Source organism: Bactrocera oleae, chromosome X, assembly GCF_042242935.1.
Source record: "Bactrocera oleae isolate idBacOlea1 chromosome X, idBacOlea1, whole genome shotgun sequence".
In the NCBI taxonomy this organism is placed as follows: domain Eukaryota; kingdom Metazoa; phylum Arthropoda; class Insecta; order Diptera; family Tephritidae; genus Bactrocera; species Bactrocera oleae.
The window spans coordinates 31884684-31905230 of record NC_091541.1 but is presented as its reverse complement, the minus strand read 5'-3'; the positions used below and the strand labels follow the sequence as shown (position 1 = coordinate 31905230).

General features: G+C 32.2%; 1 protein-coding gene across 32 annotated transcripts in view; it reads right to left on the bottom strand.

The window, feature by feature from the left end:
• The window catches only part of bt (projectin protein bent), a 110495-nt gene that overhangs the window by 70990 nt on the left and 18958 nt on the right, over window positions 1–20547 (bottom strand). For 20 of the 32 annotated variants that reach the window (XM_070112640.1, XM_070112662.1, XM_070112637.1 and 17 more), the window contains 12 exons: window positions 20005–20407; window positions 19256–19908; window positions 18167–18493; window positions 16651–16692; window positions 14470–14583; window positions 13636–13698; window positions 13320–13418; window positions 8744–9061; window positions 8428–8553; window positions 8005–8040; window positions 4468–4632; window positions 3761–3988 (listed from right to left, as the gene is read on the bottom strand). In XM_070112640.1, coding sequence (XP_069968741.1) covers window positions 3761–3988; window positions 4468–4632; window positions 8005–8040; window positions 8428–8553; window positions 8744–9061; window positions 13320–13418; window positions 13636–13698; window positions 14470–14583; window positions 16651–16692; window positions 18167–18493; window positions 19256–19908; window positions 20005–20407 — 2574 coding nt within the window. The remainder of the gene's footprint in view (window positions 1–3760; window positions 3989–4467; window positions 4633–8004; window positions 8041–8427; window positions 8554–8743; window positions 9062–13319; window positions 13419–13635; window positions 13699–14469; window positions 14584–16650; window positions 16693–18166; window positions 18494–19255; window positions 19909–20004; window positions 20408–20547) is intronic. The other 12 variants (XM_070112658.1, XM_070112659.1, XM_070112663.1 and 9 more) reach the window with 10 other exon arrangements.

Here is a 20547-nt window from a genome sequence, read left to right as displayed (position 1 = left end):
TTTTATATTATATGATGCAAAAAACATTGGTACACCCCGTTGTTGGACCGACCAGGGTTATTTTTTTGAAGCGCGGCCGAAGGCCGCCAACGCAAAAGGAGTTCTACAAGAAAAAGTTACATTGTCATAGAGGGTATAACATAATACTTAACATCAATGCCTCTAATAGTTTATTTCTCTAGATTTTGGATTCCTGTATTTGGGGTATTATCTGTTTTAATTTCTTTCAGTTCAATTACAAAAGATGTCGATAAGGTAACACTGGTTATTTGAAATTTTGCAACCCTTTTGTTATTGTCAGAATTAATAGAATTGAACAATTATTTAAATATTGAATTAAAGCTATTTTTGCACTTTATAATGTAAAATAAATATTTACAAACAAATTAGTGAAGTGTTAGTGGATATAAAAATGAAAAATATAAGTGTATATTTCATTTAAAATCGAAAAAATACGTACTCTAAATAGTTAAAATTTTCAACTTTAAACGTAAATATCTCGAAAACTATAAGCGGCTATATCTGTATATATTCTTGATCTGGAGGATCTCCTCTATCCGTCCATACCCATTTTATCCCCGAAAGCCTGGGGCGGTATTCTAAAGTTTTCCCCAATTTACTAATCTGTATTTTTTATCAATTTCTAATCAATTAAAGTCCATTAACTTTTACCGCCACTCGAGCCTGCGACTCCTTCAATAGCAAATAGGGAAGTGAACAGATATTTCGCTATTCTTTCAAACTACCTGATGTTATACTCTGAAACCGAATTTGCAATTTCGGGCAATTGTTTGTAAACATTTATTTCGTTTGCTAGCTGGTTTTCTGAAGTGATTTTTTAACCCGTGATAATGGTATTAGGTGTACCTTAAGACGAAATACATATAATAGATTTGTTTAACATTTGGCCCTTACGAGGAGAAGCCGCTTTCAGTAAGCAACATTCTTATGGTTGAAATTGGAGTAACAAGTATTACCCTTTTCAGTTACAATACAATAAAGGTGTTTTGATTTCGTTTCTGAAAACTTTTTTGTGTAAATAAAATATATAATTCCTTTTGGTAAACTCGACTAGAATTTTATTAATTTGCAAGAGAAGCTTTAAACTTAACAACCGAATTCAAATTGCAATATGAAATTGTCGGCTAAAAATTTATTTAAAGCAGGCATGGCCCAGCCCCCTTATTAGTTTAAGGCACATTAAATTCCATTTGATTGTTTCACTTCATAGTAAATAAATCAAAAATCAAATTCATTTCAGAATAAAAAACGCTCAAGGTATTTCATCTTACCCCCAAAAAAAAGGCGGACTATAGTTTATTTAATATAAAATTGTGCCAATACCTGAGAGAATTTTCTTAGTTCTGATAGTATAAAATACTCAGTTGCACCCGAACTTAGGCCTTCCTTACTTGTTTCCGTTTATTTTATCTTTTTAAAAAGATGAAAACCATTAACAGCATATTTCTCCCGTGCTTTTTTTCCGGCATCAGACTATATCGTATATACTTATAAACAACATTGAAGAGTGATTTTGAATCACAAACTTATGTATATAATATAATATTATATAACAGCGTTTGGTAGTAAGTTATTTGGCCAGGCTTGTTTAAAACGAGTTGGGGAGGTAGAATTACATGAAAAAATTACTCGAATACAAAAACAGCAATGCGAGAGAGCAAAGCTAAAGTTTAGTTATTTTAATGGGGTACAGGAGTAATAGAATGCAATAGTAGAATATAGCAAATAACCAATAAGTTTGGTTATTTTACTTAAATGAATTATATTTTTTAAATTATTATATTTAAATACAATTTCCAATAAATTTTTGTTGTAACGGCTAACCAATTTGTCAATTTGTGTAAGTCAAACGAAAGCTCACCACCGAGGAATGTATCTTTTTGTATGCAAAAATTAAGAAATACTTAAAGCGTGTTTAACACTTGCACCAACCAAAACAACTGAAATAACAAGTAATATCCCAATAAAATTAAACAAATATGCAAAGTAATTCAAAGTAATTATTATAATAACGTCATAATTTGCATTATATAATATCTCATCATAATTGCTCATCAAACTTTAAGATTTATATCTAGCTTAAATGCTAACACGAAACCCTAATTACCTAAAATTATATAATATTATATATTCATCATATTAGTGCAGCTTGAAAGTACATAGCGATATCTGTAATTTTCACCACCAAATGATATACATAATGATAATCTAAATGAATTGTAAAGACAAGCGGATCAATCCCTAAATATTTAATAGGGGCTTGAGGAAGTACAGAATCCATTTTATTCATTTTTAGTATGATATTTTCTAGTGGTTCTAGTCCAAATTGGTCAATTGGAGTTTCTGAAAGTGAGCAGTACTATTACCAATTATTCTGCAGCCCTACCGTATCATCTTTTCTTTAAAACTAAATGTAATAATTAGATCAACATAACATTGGATAAGTCGTGGGGGTGATTATTATCCAATTTCGCTCATTTTCATATTGCACTAAGAATTGAAGAAATAAATGTTTCCACTAAGTTCGGTTGATATATTATATCTCTACTGATATATTATATATATGTGATATATTTCTATTAGAGGGGGGCCCAACATTCACTTGCAGATGTTCCTCCTTACTGAGATCCTTTGTATTAAATTGTAGTTTAATTTGTGCTCCCGTCATAGCAATATTACCCTATTTTGTGGGATTGGCAATTATCCAATTTTCAACCTCTTCAGAGCGCTGAGAAATACGTATACCAAGTTTAAAAAACATACCTCAATATTCACGCAATTTATCGCACGCACGGAAAATAAAATTACAAGTTAGTGAACCTGAAGGTTCTTAATAGAACATTAATGTAAATATATTTTATAAGAAGTTGCATTGTTAATAAATATTAATAAAAATTCTTAAATATGTAAATACTATATGGTCTCAACATAGATGATAACAAGTTGGTTTGTAAATAAATGTATTTCATAAATAATGTTAGCCCTTCGGTTCTTTCGTTTTTCGGAGCATATCGTAGACATTGAATTCAATATGGATTAGTCACGCTACTTTGAACTCAAAGATTAAGGGAGAGTGTGCTTTTATATGGAGCATACCATACAGCATTGTTAAAGCATAGTCTGGCGGAACATAATAATGTTTGTGATTCCCTACTTTGCCAGTATGGCAATAGAAACTCTGTCCGGTTGGTTGGAAATATTTTCGTACTTCATTAAATTTATAAATCAAGCTTTCTTGAACTACATTTTCAGATATTTATAACATTTACTCGCCACAGCTAATCGAAAAATATTCATAAAAGAAGTATGCGTTTCAATGTTTTTTTGTATAAAAGTACGCATACATCTTTTATATGAAAACAATTTTCGAATATTTACTAAAAAAATATGTAAACTTCTGAAAATGTGACAATTGTACCAACATTGCTATAATCGGGCAATAAGTGCGGTATGTATGAAACAGCAGAGAGTATGATATAACATTTACGCATATTACTTATCTTAAAAGTGAATACATTCGATAGTATTGTTTTTACACCACGCGTACTCTATGCTTTGGTTTTATTATATTGAGCATTGTTTTTGTTATATGGAAATCAATTTATTAAATACTAACAAAATTTTTCTTAGGATTAAACATTCATCTTCTCAGTGCAAGCAAGCTTTTATAACTAAGCCTTTTCTCATTTTATAATAATGTTTGGTGCGAAAATTGAATGCATAAATAAACAAAGCTTACCTTTGTCGAAACTTCTGCAGGCGATTGGTCTTGAGATATAACCTTTTTAGCCGTTAATTGTGATTTACTTTTAGCGTTTACTTTCTTTTCAAATTCAGTTTTTGCATATATTTCTATTTCGGGACCTTCATAGTTGTCCAAGATTGTTGGTAAACCTTCAGGTTTTTTCAAAACCTGAACTTTCACTTTCTCGGATCCTACCGTGAGTTTACCTTTTTTCATTGTTTCCTTAAAAAGCATTGGTGTATAAAATCATATACATACATATATAATATATTATTGAAAACCATAAAAGACATTTTAATTTCATACAAAGAGAGGGACATATTGTCAAGAAAGAGAGAGGGAGAGAGAAAGAGAGAGCAGATATTGTCAAGAAAACAGCAATTTATAAAATAATGAATGGCTTTTGGAGATTATCTATCTACAATTATTGAGGCTAAAAAGCATAAAGAGAAAATAAAGTATTGCTAAAAAGTGAGCAAGAAAAATCAAATAGTTTTTTTAATAAATTATGCAAAATAGAGAAATTATCACCTACAAGGAAATAAAATGGTGTAAACTTTTTAGTACCGGTCAGTGAATTATGAGGCTTTCGGTTATAGATAAAAAATAATAAAGAGACGACGACGCTGCTCAAGAAATTTAACAGAACAATTAGAGCGAGAGGAAACGAAAAAGAGAGCTTCATTTCATTGTTCAGTTACCTTTAACATCTGTTGGGCTTGCTGTGGAACTTCTTCATCTCTTGGATCTTTTGCTACGGGTTTTAAAACTACTCCCAAAAAGTTTTCAATGGGTTCTTTGGTCATAAGATTTTTAACTGAAGAACGTCGACGTTGCTGAATGAGCTCCTTAAGATATTTATTACCCTGCATTACACAAAAGAATATGTTCAAAACATAGTAGTAGACTATTCTTTCACAACCCTAAAAAAAATTGTTTTACCTTAACAACTATAACGGGACTAATATAAGTTGAACTATTTTTGATTCAATCTGATCGAAAGCAATTGGCTTTGCGGCCGAGCAATACTTCCACCAAAAACTAGCAACCAGCTACCATTAGTCACAGTTCTTTGGCAAAGTTTAAGAAGTGCTGGTTTACTAACATAAGCGTTTTATTAGTTCGAAATGATGCACAGTGGGAGAAACAGCTGATTTAATAGCGAACAACTCAAATTTAATCTTAGCGTGATTATCATGAATATTTGCCTAGATCGTAAAGCTTCAACATGAGCTACTGCTAACAGTTTTCCCGCCAATTGAATTGAAATTTGCATAACATTTTTTTTATTGTATTGCAGTTCAACTTTTGCTTATTATTCAAAGAAGAAAGTAATTAATTAAAAAAGAAAGTATTTGCGACATGCGATTGTGATTGTGTTTTGTTCCAAAACACAGTATTATTTATAGAGCTTCTAAGAGATAACAATGTTTACTAAGAAACTAATCATTCGTAGAATGTTTTTTGAGGTTCGGTATCAACGTGTTTTTTTTTTAATTTGTCAATGTCTAATTATAGTATCATGACGCCCAGGTAATGTTCAGTAGTTGGTGGGATCAGAAGGGCGTGCTGTGCCGTGCTTCTAAAGCCGTGTGAAACCATTAATAGGGAACGCTACCGACAACCGGAATTTGCGACCAGACATAAGGCAACAATTTTCCATTATGACAACGCTCGGCCTCATGCTGCACGACGGGTTAATACCTATTTGGACAATAGGTTTTACCTCATTCGCCTTATAGCCCAGACCATGACCCTTCTAACAATTTCTTTTCTTCCTGTAGATACAGAACGCCCTCTCTGGAATATGGTTTATATCAGAACATTTTATTCATATACAACAATGTTATTAACAAAATTAATTATGATTACAATGAATGCGCTAACATGTTTGTGAAAATAAATTTTTTTCTAAAAACTGTGGTTGGAATGGAGAAAAAATCATCGAACTCGTAAGAATTTCAAAGCAAGTAACAAAGAATGGCTTGATGATGAGCTTATATTAATGGACTTTGACTCAAAGTGCTGGATGACTCAAACCTAACTTTACAGATTTTCTAGGAAAAAAACAAATAACGAAATTTCCGATGCCTGCGAAGATCTGCGGTCAGTACTAGATTGTACAACTAAGGTAAGTGAAGTGCTTTTTAGATGATATCGATTGAACTCCAATGGCACTTCGTTCAATAAAATAAAGTCACCAAATCAATCAGATATCCATCACTAACCTATTAAATACCAACAAAACAGAGGAAGCCCCAGCTTTATATATTGTTGGTGGTTACTCAAAGAAAAATTGTATGCATTTGCGGAGTGGTACCAAATGCAATTATATTTCTGACGTGTGATAATCTGCGGTCTGCAAAAGAAACTTCAGTTTCCGCTTCTAAAAAGAATGAACTAATAGATAAAGATATAATCAGAAAGTTTAATTTTAGGTTTGTTTTTCAAATTCCGAATTTCGTAAATATATATTTTTAAATATTAAATAAAAATAGAATCAATTATCTACAAAATAAAATTATTCGTACAAAAATAGCATAATTTTTTCTGAAGCTGTTAATAAATTTCCGCACTTTATGTTATGTGTCGCGCTTTAAATTATATCACTTCAAAATAACATTATGAAAGCATACATATCATAAAGTTCAAACAGTCATGGACGCAAAATCGTCTACCGAATCAGCTGATACGACCTATCATATGAGAGCGCAATGTAAATGAACACTCACCACCGCTTCTACCGTCCACTTCGCAGATCTATGGTAGGATATCCGTGAAAATTGGATACTTCCCGTAGAAACGAGTCAAAATCACAGTCGAATACATTTATATATTTTAAAATAGGTAGGGTGTATGCATTAATTCGTGCGGTTTTTTTACGAAAATTAAGACTTTATTGTGAAAAAATTAATAATTTTTTACTTTTGCAAGTTCTTCTTGGGTCTGGCATGCATCTGCGTCGAGCAATGTCTCCAATTCTTCGTCTTGAAGTTTGTTTGCCTGTCCGGGTCGTTCTCCGTCGTCTAAGTCGAAATTGCCACTTTTAAACCGTGCAAACCACTTTTGGCACGTTCGTTCGGCTAAAGCATGGTCACCATAAACGTCCAGTAAAATACGATGGCTTTCGGCAGCACTTTTCTTCATGTTAAAATAATGAAGAAGAACTCCCCTCAAAAACACTTTATCTGGTACAAATTTCGACATTTTCAAATGAATGAAACAAATTGTTGTTCACGCTCAAACAATTTATATCTACTGAAAACGACGCGAAATGGCAGTACCTTTGAAATGAATATAGCCACAGATGAATACGACGCGAGATAATACTAGTAGAGCCCTCTCTTAGAAAACCGCACGAATTTTTTTTGAATAGTTGGATTTTAGTTTTGAGCTTTTACATTATGAAAAAATATAACTAAAAAGCTAAATGTGTGAAAACTCGTGTTTACAAATAGAACAATGGCAACATTGGTGACATGAAAGCAAAAGAGAACAACTGATTTCCGCGTTGCAACTACGGGCATTTTGTTTGATACGGGCGGTAAGTATGGAAGGGAGAAATGTCAGTGACTGTTTGAAGCATAACACTAAACAATCGGTCGCCCATACAGTCTCTTAGTAAGAAAATAATTGCAATCAAAGATTTGTAGTCATTAAGTTTCCATTTGAGTAACGATAACCAAATGATTACAAAAGACGAATTCAGTAAATGAGTAATAGTACGGGAACCAGCAACAACGAAAAAACAAGAATTTCATACAGGCCAGGGCTTAGATATGCCAACTCTCTCACTCTACCAGCCAGATAGACCGTATGACGTCCGGGAGAGTGAGAGAGATAGCATACCTAAAAACTGGCCTACCTGAAATTCTCTTTCGAAAACGATCCATTTTTGAGTTATAAATGGTGTAAATAACCCGGCATTTTTTAATTTAAATCAAATGCATAAATATATTGTTTGCTATAATTTTTTAACGTCACAAGTTTCTTTTAAAACTTGACAATCAAAACCATTTGACATACAAATTGAGCACAGTTTCTTACATCTGCATACATATTATATATTGATCGAGAGAACTTTTTTATATGGTCAGATGATATAGGTTTTCTTACTTTCTCCCTGAGACAAGTGACAGAAGTTAAATATATATATACACATAGAGACACAATAGATTAAATAAAAATACATGTAACATACATGTAATTACAAATCAAGGAATGGCAGATTAACTTACCTCAACAGGAGCAGCAAGTTCAGATGGTGTTTTTGCCTGATTAGTTTGAATGAGAAGGAGGGTGTTGTGTTTCCATATGAGTTAAGTTAGAAATGGTTTGGACGTCAGGAAATACAATATTAATACATGAAAGAAATTTGAAAAGTGTATTTTGTATTTATGCAGGATGCTGGTGTATACAGCAATTCACGGAATACAATGTGGTCAATGACGGATCTACGGAGGGGGGAGCGTTTTTGACATCCACGAAAATCGGAGATTTTAATTTTAAATTCAAAAGAATTCACGAAGTAACATTAATATTAAAAGTATGTTGGAAGGAAAAATAAAGCTCCCCCAGAAAGAAATTTTGGATCCGCCACTGAATGTCGTATAGTTGTACATAATAAAATAAAATACACTTTTACTTCATACATGACGTACCTCTGGCTCAATAATCACGGGACGCAAACTTGCTGAATCAACTTCAGTGGTATCTTCTGGAATCTTTCCTTTACCTACTTTGAAGCCTGTGGGCTCTTCAGCTAGCACTTGGTCGGCCTTTTCTTTCTGCAAACATGAGGAAATACACACATACAGCATTAAAAATTTAATGATACATAGGAATAACAAATGAGATTTTACTTATTACCACGATTTCATGCTCATTCATGGTCATTTGCCAATTTACTACTGATGAGTATTATAATGTTAGTTATATTATTTAAACAATTTATGCAAAATGTGTGCCATTTCGTACCTTTGGTGGTCCGTTTTTTAGAATAGCTTTCTCTGGTTCTTTTTTCTCAGAATCTAATACTGGTTTTTCCATTTTTGTGGGTATATCAAGTTCACGACTAAAGTCACTTGCCGCGAATTCAGATTTTTCATATTTTTCTAGAACAGGCCTTTCATAGTCCGGTATTTCTGGTAATTCTTCATATTTCGGCTTAGCTTTGACCTTAGCCTTGGCTTTAGGCTTGGGCGGTTCTGGCTGAGGGTCTTCTTTAAGTGTAGCAATAGAAGTTTTTCGTAATTTTGGCAACTCTTCTACTACAGTCTTTTCTTCTTGTTTTAGCTGATATTGAATGAAATGCAAAGTGAACAAAAACAATAAAACACGACAAGGAAGGAAACTTCATATGATAATACAAAAACATTTTTGAGTTGTTAGAAATTTATTAGTAATAAGAAAATGAAAGTTAATAATAAATGTTAAATCGAAAATATAAGCTGAGACTGATAGGTTTGAGGTCCCTTTTTCAAAGTTTTAGAAGTTTGACCTGTCTTGAACTACAAGAAATGCAATAAAAGCCCTGCTTAATCGAATGAGCAGCCCTTATATATGCGATGCGTTAACCATTTCGCGTGATGGTTTGGATCATTGGTGAATGATAGAGATTACACTAAGTTTTTACTTACTATTCTAAAATTCATTACATACGTAATGATGGGGCAATCTTGTTTCTATTATTATGGGTGAATAGTACAGAATTTTGTTGGAACAAGGAGTGGTAGAAAAAGCAGAGTCTTTTCACTAAGAAATATGCCTTCTAGATGTCTCGCATTCATGTCAATAAAACTATTATGCAATATTTGAAAAGTATGTTCCAATCGAAATTGTTAATAAAAGTAAAAGTACAAACTCGTGATTCTCGAATATTCTAAATATTCTGCATTGCGTCGACAGTATGCAGACCTTAACAAAAAATATTATACTATTTACTTAAATAAGGTAAAAAATAATATTGTACGTAATCAAAAATTATTTTATGATTTCGTTAACTAAAAACGCAGGAAATTTCCGCCTGCGATGAAATACAAATCTATCATGTCAAGTGACAATCACATTATTTCCATTATGTTTGCAGAATTTTTAAGTCAAACTACTGTACTAATTTTTTTCCTATCTGCACGTGCTCTGTCCGAATACTTCAATTAACGCTCCAATTATGTCTGAAGAAGACGTCTTACCTAATTTGATTGAGGTAAACAATTTTTTTATTATGGCCCAGGTATGATGCTCTCATGTTTCCTTAAAAATAGTGCCAAATATATGGTATCTACTTGCCTTTGACAAGGATATTTAACTCCTCCCTTAGAAAAGTTATATTTGCTTAGATATGGAAACAATCATTTATAATCCCTTTGCATAAAAGTGGACTTAGGTCATACATTGAAAACTATAGGTATTGCAAAACTATCAATTATACCTGAACTTTTTGAAGCTATCATCGCAGACCATATAATTTTTTCGATTTCTTCCGCTATTTCTTCTTCCCAGCATGGATTTCGTGAAGGCAAATCGACCCTAACAAATTTAACTGAATTTGTAAACCATGTATCATTAGGTTTAAGGGAACATAAGCGTACAGATGTTATATACACTGAAGCTTTCAATAAAGAAAATCTCTCGACTCTCGTACATTAACTTGACTCTCTCTGCCAAGCTATCTTCAACGGATATAATTTTATCTTTATAATAGAACACAACGAGTGGTATTTAATAATACTCTTTCAGATCCAATCATGTCTCTTCATGTGTTCCGCAAGGTAGTCATCTTGTTTTTTTTCTAATGGGATAGGGATGATATGATTTTTAAGTGTCGTTTCGATCATTTTTTATATGTCATGATCTGTCATTTGTTTTTATTATATTCAGTAATGTTTACATCAATGTAATGTTTATTATCAAAATAATCGTTCTCCAATTGCAACTTTTCGTTCGCTTTTGCTATTTTATGGTCGTAATAATCATCCAGCTGTGCTCGCTTAAATGCTGCCGGATAAAATTGTTCTCACTCAAGAACTTGAACCACCGTAAATGTCGTGAATTTGCCATGGAATAACTTGAAAACGATAACGATTTTTCGAAGAAAATCATCTTCTCCGATGAGGCTCACTTTCATCTGAGTGGTGCGGTAAATAAACAAAACTGTCGATTCTGGTGCGAAGAAAATCCACAAATTATTCACGAACAACCCTTACATTTAACTTATTTGACAATTTAGTTTGGTTTTTGGTCTGGTGGAATCATCGGTCCGTACTTCTTTCAAAATGAAGCTGCTGACACCGTTACTGTCAATGGAGAACGGTATGGGTCGATGATAACCAACTTTTTATCGTAATTGAAAGAAGTTGAGCTTTGCAACATCTGGTTCCAACAAGAACCTGGGCTTCGTTCCACAATCATTGCGAGAAGAGTATGGAGATTCGATAATTTCAAAAAATTGTGGCATTTGAAGACCTCCAAGAAGTTGTGATTTAACATCATTAGACAACTTCTTGTGGGGTTATTTGAAGTCATTGGTCTTTATATGAACCAGACTCTCTTCAAGCTTAAGAAGTTAATATTGAACGTGCTATTCATGACATACGACTTGGTTTAGTGGAAAAAATATTCGATAATTTTGTTCATCGAATTCGTTCCTGCAAAAGAAGTCGTGGAGACCATTTGAGCGATGTTAAATTCAGAAACCAATCACTCTAATTGGAAAACCAAGATTTATTTTCCTTAAAATTAGGTCGCAGACCCCCTTTTTAAATTTATCAAGTTAATGAAACACTAATATACCCAAAACATATTACATTCTTGTACGCAGCGTAATGAGAATTACTTTTGCTCCTCTTCAACTGCAATGAAACCATGAAATTTATGCATCAGTTTGACTGCTCTTTCATCAGTAGTGTTGACTGCCCTCAGCACAGACAACTTTTTCTTGGTATATTTATTTAGCCATAGAGACCATGGGTTGACGGATTCTTTTTGTTTAGACTTTCAACTATTTTTTTTTTAATTCCTTGGTCTACCTATTGGTTAAATACTAAAGATGGTGGCTTAATTACTGTAAAGCATCCTCCGAGACCTTCGTATAAATTTTTTCATAAGACTTCATTGACTTTAAAAGACACAAATCCTGATAAGGTGCTTTTACAACTAAAATACATTGAAGCCAGGGCTTAATGTAGGATGTCACGATGAACAAGCAAATATCAAGCAGTGCCTTATTCCGACCTTTAAATTTTCGATTTTTCTCTTAACCCAAAATATCACTGAGAGAGCTCAATAAGTTCTCGATAGCCATCCAAGCCGCCTTTGCCCGTTTTCCTTTCTAATGAGATTTCTAATCTTAGCACACCTATCAATTGTACTTTATTTCTATATGAATTAACTACCTGAAGAAGTTCTTCTTTTGATTTTCGAGCATCTCAAGCAGACAATAATTTTCAATCAAAGTGAACAATCAAAAATTCTGTCATCTTATTTTGAAAATCAATTTTAATGGATTCCAGACGCTCATTGCGTTTTGCGTTACGAATTCTTTGAACTGAGGACTTTCTTATGGGCAATTAATCAGTATGGTATCCAAGTGCCTCAATAGTATCTTCAAGAACATATACGGTATCCATCATAATTTAGTGTCTAGCGCCGCTATTAATTTTGGATGAAGTGTCAGCGCATTGATTTTTTTGTTTTTTTTGTTTTTTTTTTGGGATGCGAGCCCTCGACCTGAGTTGGCCAATCTTCTTGCAACGATATTATGTCTGCGTTCGAATCAGATGAGTCTTCTTATAGAGGATTATATGATGATGTCGATGGGGTTGACTCTGCGATATATTTATATCACCGTTTCTCTTTCTCAATAATTCAGGCGAGGTCTGATCCAGTCGACTTGGATAACGTTGACGTTGCAAAAAATGCTTCATTAATTGAAGCGTATGGGCATGAGCAATATAAAACAAATTGTCTAAGTTCCTGACAAACTCTTGTCACTGTTGTCTTGAGTGTTTTTGTGCATTTTTTGATATAAATTAACAAGTTTCTTTACATTATTAGGAAACGATTTTAGTAATACGAGGTTATTAGCAATATATTGTATAACGCACTGTGAATACTGAGATTTTCACTTTTATTTACAGTCAATTCACATGAAGAATGCTGTAGGATAACACTACTAAAGCTTGTTTATAAGAATGAAGTTTTTATCCCATATTTGATATTTTGCATCATCTATTAAAAATATATTTTTCTTAAAACTGCGGAATTCAAATTGGCATGTAGTCGAACGAAAACTATGTGTTTATTGTATAAAAAGCACAATTTATAACACCATTAATCCATAGTTCGTCCGTGTCGGCTATAGTAAGCAAGTATTTATAAGTTTCGCTGCAAATCGGCACGTATCTTAATCTACACCAAACTTAGTTTCCAATTGTTTCAGCGTGATTCAAACAAATTAAGAATGTATGCGTTAAAAAAAAAACTTAAATTTTTTTGGGACACCTTAATGTAGTGACATATAAAAAACCATTTAAAAAAAGTGCAGATTTCTCACCTTTGATATTTGTCGTTGTTCAGCGGGTTTAAGTTTCGGTATTTCCTCTTTTATTTGCTGTGGATTTTTATTCGCCTCAATTTTCTTGTTTTCAGGTTTCTTTTAGAATTACATACATGTGTGGAAAATATGAAAAGGATTTGGATTTTTACTAAGGTGATGAAAAAGGATCATACATGCATTATGCAAACGTTAAATTATAATCAATATTTGTATAAATTATAATTTTTATACGATAATACTTTTGTTTATATGCTACATAAGGGAATAATTTGCACAATAATCTACAATTTAGTCGCAATGAATTTCTAGTTACCTCAAGTTCTGTCTTTTCCATAATGGACGATCTACACAATTCCCGGCTGGACTCTTCATGTTGCTGCAGAAACAAAACATATAATACACCTACATATAATACAATTATATACAACTAGCCAAAAACATCTACATTTCCCCATTTACAATATATTATTCATAGAGCGATTATTTAATGAGTTGTTTTATTAGAACAGAGCTTTTGAACTAAAAACGAACTGAAATTGTGTTCGGCTATTTTTTGAACTACATAACTACTTGTAGTATGAAACTAAACTGAACTGAAGTGAAAAATAAAAAAGGATATCCACGTGTAAACAATGGCAAAATATACTTACAAAATAGGTTATGAGTAGTATATTGTTGATTTTACTGTTTATGGCGGAAAAAAATTTATATTTTTCATTATCTTTGTGTAAAACACAAAAGAAATGCCGATCCCCAGAATAATATTTAATTCTCTATAGAAAAAGAGCGCATCTGCAAGACTTATAAAATGACAACCAACTGTTAAATTTATTACCATTGATATTGGCAATATTTTATGGGGCATTTGTTCTCTTGAAGATAGAAACGCATGCTTGGGCACTAAGATTTCATATTTAATGCCGTTCAAGATTAAATTAATTTTTGCGCATGATGTCCATTTACTAGTTTGAGAGTATTAAAGTAGTAAAATATGTGCATGGCTATATAAATAGGCACGCAACTATCATCGAAATATTAACTAAACCTATACAATCATTTGTTGTTACAATTCCTTTTTTGAAACTCACTTTGCTAAATTACAATTTACGCGACAAAAAATACAAACAATAATATTTTATATACATACCTCAACTGATGAACGTCGAGATGATACTTTATCTCCATCTATTACGGTTGTCTCCTGTGTTTTTATTACAGACTTCCTACGAACTTCTGATTTGCGTTCTTCTTGTATACTGGCCTGTTTTGTTAAAATATGTTGCGATGTTAGACACAGATACACAAATATTATTTACACCAAAGCAGTTTAAGTATGAGCAAACGACCATAAGCTACAGAAAATATACGTCGCATTTTCGGAAGTTTATCCGCCATTGACTACCATATTTTATTGTTATAAAACAACAACATTGTTATAAAACAACAACTCGTACAATTTCAGTCCAAGCTTTTCCGAATATAGTTCAGAACCAATCATTGATTTTGTTGGTGAAAATGTCTTTGCACCTTTGTTAAACACAGATGATCATTTCCAGGCAATAATCGAGTTCTGATGACTTAATGCTAGGAAAAGGTATCACCTGAGAATTATTTGAAACTAAAGAATCTTCAATGAATGCCAGTTATAGACTTTTCGACCTATTTGCTGTGGTACCTTTAAGTTATTTTGTAAAAACAATTTTGGAATTGGTTTTCTGTAATTTATTTTCATCTATTTTCTAGGTTTGCATAGGTAATTTACCTTCATTATATTGTCGCTTGATACTAAAAAAGCAAATTATAAATTATTTAATTATTAGACCGAGAGGGCACACACGCGTTTGCAATATTCATAAATTTTCCTGACATGTGGATATGGTTTAAAAAAAAATCACTGTCAATACAAAAATTAAGAAGCATTTATTAGCTATTTTAATACTAAATTATTAATTTAAAATAGATAATGTATATATAAATATTATATATATTAGCTGTTTCCGATTGGTCAATTCTCTGCTCTCTTGCCAAAAAATTCACATAATGAAGCAACAACAAAGTTATCGAGTTGAATTTAAGCAGAAGAGTATGCGGATACCTCAATAAAGTGAAATAATCTCTATATTTAATGCTGCCAAGTTTGTAAGTATAATATGTTAGCTGACTTTCACTATTGTGAATGATTCAAATGACAAACGAAATCACAAGATTCTTTTATTTCGTATTTTTAAAACATAAGACTTAAAATCAATTATAAACCAAAATTAATGGTTTCCAACGCGAAAAAAATAATTTCTCCCCCAAGAAGAATCATAACACTATTGTGCATGCGCCAATTAACATGTTAGCGTAGGATTGCATCATAAGTGCTGCCCGTTTGGTTAAGCATCTGGTATAGTTTGTTCGATTCGCTTTAGACTAACGCTTAGCGAATTATATTAGTTATGTGAATACTTTAAGAGGCTGTACTTCTTGCAAAAGCGTGAATCACTTGCTAAGGGTAGGTTGGAGATATTTTGGTTGTAGTCGCTTAAAAATTTTCGCGTATTTATTTTTTCATATGTCAATTTCGATGAACACACAAGACCTGCATAATCAATTTGGTCTTTTTTTACATTAGGTTGTCCCTTATTTCCCCAAGTTAATTTTTTTTGCACACCCCCCTCAGTTTTGGTCTAAGAAAAATAATCCAGCGCAAGCAAGCTCTTTTTTTTGAATTCTAACCATTTTATCACATAGTTTTAATGGGATTTTTTAATCTTTTGCAATGACTTTTTTATCTTCAATAATACAAAACTTTTCGCTCCATAAAAACGTTTGTATGTTTTTTTGCATAGAAACATTCCTTTAAAAGTTAAAAGCAGTTTAAGTTATGCATCAAATGTCGTATGAGCAACACACAATCTACCATATAAATCACTTATGTGAATGCTTAGTACATTTGATGTATGTCTTATACTGCGTATAACTTTTAAAGGAATATTTTTATGCAAAAATTAATAAGATATTTTGTATTAGAACATCACTTTTTCAAAGTAGTAGATTTACTTGCTTATTGCAAAAAAAGCCCATGTTAGATACATGGAAAGAGAAATATAATTTAGACTCGGTCTAAATTTAAAATAAAGAGCTTGTTTACATTAGATACTTGCTTTTAAGGCAAAAACTGAGACTTCAGGGGGCTTTTGCTAAAAAAGATCAACTTGGGAAATAACGACCACCGTAATTAATATGCACCGCTCCACGCGCTTGAAAGAAGATAGGTATGCGATTTACTTTCCATTGCAATAGGTAATTTGATGTATTAGTTATGGCTGTTCTGCTAACTTACCTTGCGATCTATTTTCCTTACAGAAGTTATTTCAGGTTGTCCCTGTTGAGATTGAGCCGATTGTTTATGAAAAGAGAATTTTTTATAAAAAAAATTGTGATTAAATTGTTTAGAAGTCTATTGTTATATAAATAAAAAAATTAATTATGTAATGAACTAAAGCACTAAAGGATAATTGTAATAGTAATATTAATTAATCTATATATATAAAAATGAAACCCGTTTCCCGTTGTCACGCCATAACTTGAGAACGGCTAGACCGATTTTGCTGATTTTTTTTTGTAGGTTTCTAACACTCTGTATCAGGTTCTTACGGAAAAAATATTAAGAATATGTCTCAGAAAGATTGAAAAAATACATTTAACTTTGCATATTTTAAAAAACGCGCGTAACGAATGTCATCGTCATTCACAGCCATAGACTATATTGAAAGAGCATCGTTTGTTCGGAAATGTGGTTACTTAATTAAATTCTATCGCACTAATTTACTAATTTTTGAAAATTACTCGACACAATTAAATGTGCCGACTTTGACGGTAATATTAATAATTCCAGTGATGATTTCACTTTAATGTAAGTATTTAATAATAATAAAATAAGTATACTATGAGTTAGATTTTAGAATGCAGTATACAAACTTCGCATAACCTTTTTAGTAATCTGATGGTAATCACACATAACCTAACATAGCGCTAACAATAATTTTATTAAGTTTTTGATAAAGTTTGTTTGGTTTTAAAGACTAAGAAGTTTGTTGTTTGCTAATAAGTGTTTGTTAATCACGGTAAGTTCACAGCTTTTTGATGACTACACAATATTAATGAATTATGAAATTAGTAAAGTCGTTCTCAGTTATGGTGAGACCAGGGAAATAGGGATTCATTTTTATATGGAGGATATTATACATTCCAGTTTAAATTGATTAGGTACTAATACCTAAGATAGGACAACTATCAGCTATACAAAATAAAGTAGTGCATCAAAGCTACGCTATGGCGGTACGAAGTTCAGCTATTATATAATAACTGTTACTTTGAATTAAATAAATTGATTTTAAAGTTATAGCGAACATCGCTTTGTTGTTAGTCGGTAGAATCATAGTTTTGAGTCGAAGTATTTGTTGTCTTTCTCAGAACTATGTCGTTGTAGTTTTTTGTGATGTTGTTGTCGTGTGGCTCCGGAGTTAAATTTTTTGATCACCCCTGGTATACATAATTTTAATACTCTATCAATGTAGAACAATATTTGACTGTGGTATTTTCAAATAGTTTGTCAGAACGTTAGCATAAATTACTATCGATTAATTCAGTTTGATGAAAAAGCATAGTTGATTTCTTTGTACATATATAAAAGACTTCTAGGGGCGAAAGCGGTATTTTGCAGTCTGAATTGTAAAGGTAGCTGATAGAAAAATATTTAAAAAGCAACTCTTTAAGCAAAATTTTTCTTTGTTAATGCAGCTAAAACTCAAGCATGTCGTTATTATCGGTACGTAAGGGAATTTAATATGCCTTACCTGCTTTTCGTCTTCTGTTTGTTTCTTATCTTTTTCTTGGTTCTCAACGATTTTATTTGGCTTTTCTTTCGGTTCTTTTTGTGATTCGTTTATATTTTTAATTTTTTCATTTGCTTTTGACATTTTCTTTTTCGGCTCAACCAATTCCTTCTGGTTTTCAGTATTCGACTCATCCTTTGAAGCATTTTTTTTGGTATCATTCTTCACCACTTCTTCGATTTTCTTCTTTTCAATTTCTTTCTGCTTCTTTTCTTCTTCAATATTTAAATTTTCCTGTTGCTTCTCTTCTTTTCTTTCATTTGGCTTGTCAGCTTTTTCCTCCTCTTTCTGAGTTGTAGATAAATATTAGGTATTGTGTAAAGAGAAAGAAGTTGTAATAGGGGTATTCAGACCAGCTTTGTTGATTCGTTAGTCGGTATTCGGTAGTTTTTTACGTGCATTTTTTGTTTTGGAAAATTAACGGACTATGGTTCTACCGAGCAAGTTTGATCATTTTTTCGTTACTTGGTAACATCAAATCAGTTGTTTGCTTTGCGTCGTTGCCTAAAAAGTTCATTTAATTCATTGCAAAAAAATACATTTTCTGCTCGCTTCAAAATAATTTTTGACAAATTTTTCAAAAGTAAGTATTTAATAAATTTTAATCAGCCGTTTTGGAACAAAATATACCGCACTACTTAGATAGAGCAAAAAGTATGTTCACAGTGAAGTGTTTTAACAAAATATTAAGTAACGAATTAACAGATTAACATGTTCGGTCTGAATACCCCTAATGTTAGGTAAGGGAGATAATTCATATGTTACATATGAATTTTTTCAATATTGAATGGTCACACTGAATATACAATACATACATTTGTTAATATTTGTAGATTAGCATTTTCTATACGTTACTACTATTCTTTATAACTATTATAATTATATTATTAAAAACGATCTAATTATTTTTAAATTAGTCGTTCTACCATATAATATCAACAAAATGGTCAAAGAGGTTCTTGAAATATTCAGATAGTCTAAAATACCTGTACAACTATATAGTATACCATATGTACCGACTTCTCGGTTCACTACAAAAAATTTGATTACCTTGATTTTCTCTTCAGTTTCCTGTTGTGTGTCTTTTTTCTTAACAAGCTTCTTTACGACAGTGATCTTACAAGTTGACTCTACCTTGCCGGTCTCATTGATGACTACCACTCTGTAAGTGCTGGAATGCTCTTGGCGTGCTGTGCTGAATGTTAGTCGTGCATTTGTACCATCAAATGTGGTTGTAATTTCTTTCGTTTCACGGACTAATATACTTCCTTTAAACCATTCAATTTTACATTTACGATCATTCTGTTTCAATGTGACATGCAATTCGAAAGGTTTCAACTCAACTACAGTCTGATCTGAAAGAGTTTTAACTAGCTCTGGTACAGTAGATTTACGCTCCTCTTCTGGAATATCTACAAGTTGAACTACTTGTGAAATTGCCTCTCCTTTCTCATTGCTAGCTATTAGTTTGTAAGAGCCCTTGTCAGTTTCCATCACTTCATTTATTTCCAATTTCACGGCGAACTCGCCCTCCTTTGTTTGTTCTACGCGGTAAACGTGGCGTTGGCTCTCTCTCACCGCCGTTTCTTCTTTGTACCAAGTACATTTTGGTTCAAATTTGGACGCTACTGTACATTCAATAACTACAGTACGTTTTTTAATGATTTTAATAATTTTTGGTTTGTCTTTAATAACAGGAACTACTGTAAGAATCGAAATTAAATAATTTAATAAAAATGCGTTCTTAATACAGTATGCTGGTGAAAGAAATATTTATACGTATTGTAAATGAAACTTACTTTCAATATTTAACGTCAGGTTTGCATTTAGTTCACCTAGTGCATTTTTGATATTGCATTTATAGAGACCTGAATCTTCTAATTGTGGATCAATAAGTTCCAGCTTAATGTAGTATTGATCACCACGTTGCTCCATAAACATTTTTATTTTACTACTTTCTTGAATAATTTGACCGTTACGGTACCAAATTATATCTGGCTTTGGATCAGCCTTAACCTTACATTCCATTATTACAAGTTTTCCTTTATTTTCGGAAATTATGCGTGGTTTCTCCACAAATGTGGGACCTTCTCCTTCGGGTTCTGGTTCAGCTTCAATATTCAAATTGAGATTTGCGTTAGACTCTCCATACTCATTTTGAACATTACAGCGGTAAGTGCCGCCGTCAGCAGCACCAGGATCCTACGCGAAAAAGAAAACAAAGTATTTTGATAACCGTGTAAAAATGTATAAGATGTTATAAATTTTATATATTATGTATAACTAATATATGCTCATAAGAGGCTAATTTTAAATCAAATCACTTCTTCTTTTAGCTTTTC